At 52.4% G+C, this 4233-nt stretch overlaps 1 protein-coding gene across 1 annotated transcript; it reads right to left on the bottom strand.

Moving 5' to 3' along the window:
• Positions 1-872: 872 nt before the first annotated feature.
• Positions 873-3259, bottom strand: EIF1B (eukaryotic translation initiation factor 1B). The gene is made up of 4 exons (XM_055135658.1): positions 2977-3259; positions 2173-2336; positions 1681-1782; positions 873-1280 (listed from the first exon to the last, which is right to left on the bottom strand). The coding sequence occupies exons 1-4, from the start codon at positions 3005-3007 to the stop codon at positions 1236-1238; spliced, it is 342 nt and encodes a 113-aa protein (XP_054991633.1). The 5' UTR covers positions 3008-3259; the 3' UTR covers positions 873-1235.
• Positions 3260-4233: the final 974 nt, after the last annotated feature.

The following is a 4233-nucleotide window of genomic DNA, read 5'->3' as shown; positions in this document are numbered from 1 at the left end:
ATCCCCCAGCCCCCATCCGATCCTTTTTAACACTTTTTTTTTTTTTCTGAACACTGGCTTGGGTCTCAATAGGTAACTATGAAATAAACGCAATGAAAAGCAACTCTTTAATGGGTATGCTAGTGTACATTTCCACTCTTTTTCTGTAACTATTTCAATGGTACCAGCACCTGTCAATTACTTGTGGAATCATTGCAATCACAAAAATGGAGAGCACTTTTCCAGTGAATTAGAAACTCCTCCAAACCTCTTCATCACTCTGGTTATATCGATACTTTTCAGAAAGTGTATTCAATTTGGCATATAGTCTGGTATGCTGATTGAACAGTCATGTTTCTGACTGAAATGGGATGAGAAAGCAATAAAACCTACCATTTAGCCCAAGAGGTCAACTCTAGGGAGAGTTAAGTACCACCCAAATGGTCAAGAGTGCTCAGCTGGTAGAGAAGGTGGTGACCCATGTGGTGAGCCTTGCCTCACCATTTCCCCACACTAATAAAAAGCACACACTGGGGACATACTTCTTTGTTTTAGGCAAATGGCTTTAATGGTGGGGCTTGTACCATGTAGCTAATCATCACTATTCAATACAAAGAAGTAGTGTGGGTCTCAAATGGATAGCTACGAAAATCTAAGAACTGTAACGGTTTAAATTACACTTAATATTAAAGCTACATTTTGATAAACCCTTGGCTATGGCTAATTTGTTTCTAATCTTAGCTATATATGACAAAGGTTCACCTCTAGCTTTGGTTATAACAGTGGTTGAAACTAATCAGAAGGAAAGCTTGCAGAATGAGAACTCTTGGTGGAAAAAAAAATATGTGCATCTTCTTGGCTTAGATTTGGGGGCCTAACGGCTCACAAAAGAATTCATAGATTTTTTTTTTTTATTGTTAAGCTGCAACATACATGGTTTAATACAACAAAAAAACATTTAATTGAGTGAAAAGTAATAAACTGAACAATAAACAAATAAACACTCCAAAAACAAAATATTTTCCATTGGAAACATGTTAAGATGAATACGGGGTTTCGTTACCATCTTACTGCGATTTTCTTATGTGTGACTAGCCTACATACCCCATGTTTTCTGTAACCATGCAGACATGAATGGAAGTTTGAATGATTAAATACATGAAAAGTCCGTTTACTGCAGAGGATCATTTCACAAGGCAGCCAAACTGTGTTTAGAGAACAAAATTACTTAAATTCTCCAGGTATTTAGGTTCATTTTAGAATCCATGAACCTTAAGCTGTTCCTCCTTCACAATGCCAACCTGGAAAGCAAAAATTTTATCAGAATCACTGAGAGCAACATAAAAATTCATTCTTAAAATAACATAAAGCATATCAATTTTATAAAGACTCAGTATTAATAGCTAATTACAACACTAGCATATCTGATTCTAGTTAAACAATTCAAGAACCATTTGGCTATCCTGATACACCCAGCCTCTGGGTAAGCTACAGAAATGATCAAGTCATTCATGTGATAACATAGACCAAAGGACGGTCCTAGTAGAATGCCTTCAAATTAAGTACCGACTCTGTATCTCGTCAGGTTAACTAATTTATGCCATTTGCATAGATCTGTAGGCAAGATTCCACGCCTTGCTTTAAAATCTGATGTTTGAAGCAATTCTCAGTGTGTGTGTATAATATGCCCTATTTACTCACCTCCAAAAGAAACTGGCAAATATTTTTCCTCTGGTCACCTTGAAGCTGAATAACCTCCCCGTACTCAGGATGTTCGATCACAGTACCATTACAGGCAAATTTCTGGAGAAGCACAGAAACGTACAACAACACAAACCGAGTCAGGAACCATGAGGCTTGAGCTTCCCACCCTCAGCCTCTAACCAACGGCATTTTCAGGCCTTTTCAATAGGCTTAATCACACGCGCGCGACTGAAACAGCTTTTGTGGTTCCTAATCTCCCCCCCTGCAGCCCCAGATCAATCTGCAAGCGAACAGGGAAAACAGGAATGATTTCAGAAGGCGTGAAAGCCACACCACCGGTCTCTGCTGGGAGGCCCGGGGACCGGGGGTGTCACTGGCGGGGAGGGACACCGCCTTCCTGCGTGCCAGCACACTGCGATCCAGCTGCGGGGCTGGCAGTGATGGCAGCAGCGGCGGCGGCGGCCCCTGCTCCCGTCCTGACCCCGTTACCTTTTTGAAGGCTTTCACAAGTTTCTTTTTGTCATAATCATCTGCAATGCCCTGAACAGTCGTCAGAGTCTTTCTGCCGTTCCGTTGCTGGATTCTTATATGAATGTAATCCTCAGTCCCTGCCGGGAGTAAGTCGTCACCCTTAGTTGCATCAGCAAAGGGGTCTGTCATGGGGGGAAACAGAAAGAAAAGAGGGGATGGGGGGGACAGAAACACCGCTGTTAAGTCATGCCCAGGTACCCCGCACCGCGAGCCTGCCAGCCAAGACGGTTCTAGCGCCTGTGCGTTTCGTGAGGGTGGGGTGGGGCGCTAAGACCCCTCCACTCCTACCCCCATCACCACCACCAGGCAGTCTCCAAAACGGGGGGGGGGGAGAGGAGAGGTAAATTGTAAGCAGGGGGGCCGCGCTGCGATCTGCAACAGAGAGACGGGCCGGGAGAGGTGGGTCAGCCCATCTAGCTACCGCGGACGGGCGGGATTATTCCAGAACCGCTAGAAAAACGTGCGTCATCTCGATGGCAAACACGCACCCCGGCGCCCCTCCAGCTCGGCCTGCAGCAAGTGCGCCTGGACCAGCCCCCTCCCCACGTCTCCCCCGCCCCCGGGACCCGCGCCGGGGGGCGCCGCTGACAGCCGCCCCCCCGCCCCCGCCCGGCGCCGCTGCACCCCGAGCCGCGCGCGGCCTCCGCAGCGGGCGGGCCGGCGGGGACGCGGGGCGGGGGGCGGGCGGGGGTCGCCGGGGGTGGGTGGGGGGGCGTCGCCATTTTCCGGGCCCGCGACAACAAAGCGCCCGGGCGGGCTTACCGAAGGATTGGAGGTTCTGGATAGTGGACATGCGACACTAGTGCGAGGCCGGCGAGGGGGTAGAATTGCTGCGGGGCCCGCCCGGATCGCCGTGGTGTCGGCAGGCTGCGGCGGGCGGGAAAACCGTCACGGGCGGCGGCGGGCGGCGCGCCGGGCTGCGGGCGGCGGGCGGCGGCGGCGGCGGAAGCCGGGCGGAGGCAGGAAGAGGCGAAGGAGGAGGCGGAGGAAGAGGCGGCGGCGGCGGCGGATGCGGAGACGCGAGGCTGGAGGCGGCGCTGCGGCTTCTCCCCACAAAATGGCCGAGGGAGGCTCTTTAGCCGCGCCCGCCGCGCGCCCACGTGACCCGCCCGCGCGCCGACACCCGGGACTTGGAGTTCTCGGCGCCGGCTGGCCCCGCCCCGCCGCCACGCGCGCGCGCATCCACGCGCACGCACACACACACACACACACACATACACGCACGCACGCGCATGCATACACACGCACACACACATACCGCACGGACGCGCAGACACACGTACACACACTGAACACACGCATGCACACGCACACACCACACACAACACATGCACGTACGCACACGCACACCACTCGTACATACACCGCACACCACACACACACCTTACACACACCTCATACACACTTTACACACACCCCAGACACACACCTTACACATACACACCAGACACACCACACACACACTCCACCACCACCACACACAGACTTCACCAACACCCTCACACACGCAAATACTCCACCTCCACCACAAACACCACACACACATCACCACCCACCACACACAGAGAGATCACCAACACCACACACACATCACCAACATCACTACCAACACCACCCCCCAACACACACACATCACCACCACCACCACCACACAGACAGATCACCACCAGCACACACACACATACACCACCAACATCAACACCAACACCTCCCAACATACACATATCAACAATACCACCATCCCCCCAACACACACACTCCACCGCACACACTACACACACCGCACACACACCACACACACATACACCCTTGGAGAGGGGCCCGAGGAGGGGGTAGGGGGGGCGGTTCCAGGGGCGCTATTCCCAGCAGGGCGCGAACCCTTTACCTTCAGGTGGCAGCACTGCTGGTCCTGCCGGCTTCCTCCAGGGTATGAGGGTTTCGGGCTTCCCAGGAGCGCGCTCACCAGGGATTGCCGGCGGGCACTGGGGGAGGAGGAGGATGCTCAGCAGCCTTCCTCTA

The sequence above is a fragment of the Sorex araneus genome, chromosome 4 (genome assembly GCF_027595985.1).
Source record: "Sorex araneus isolate mSorAra2 chromosome 4, mSorAra2.pri, whole genome shotgun sequence".
NCBI classification, from domain to species: Eukaryota; Metazoa; Chordata; class Mammalia; order Eulipotyphla; family Soricidae; genus Sorex; species Sorex araneus.
This window is presented reverse-complemented; position numbering and strand designations above follow the sequence as displayed.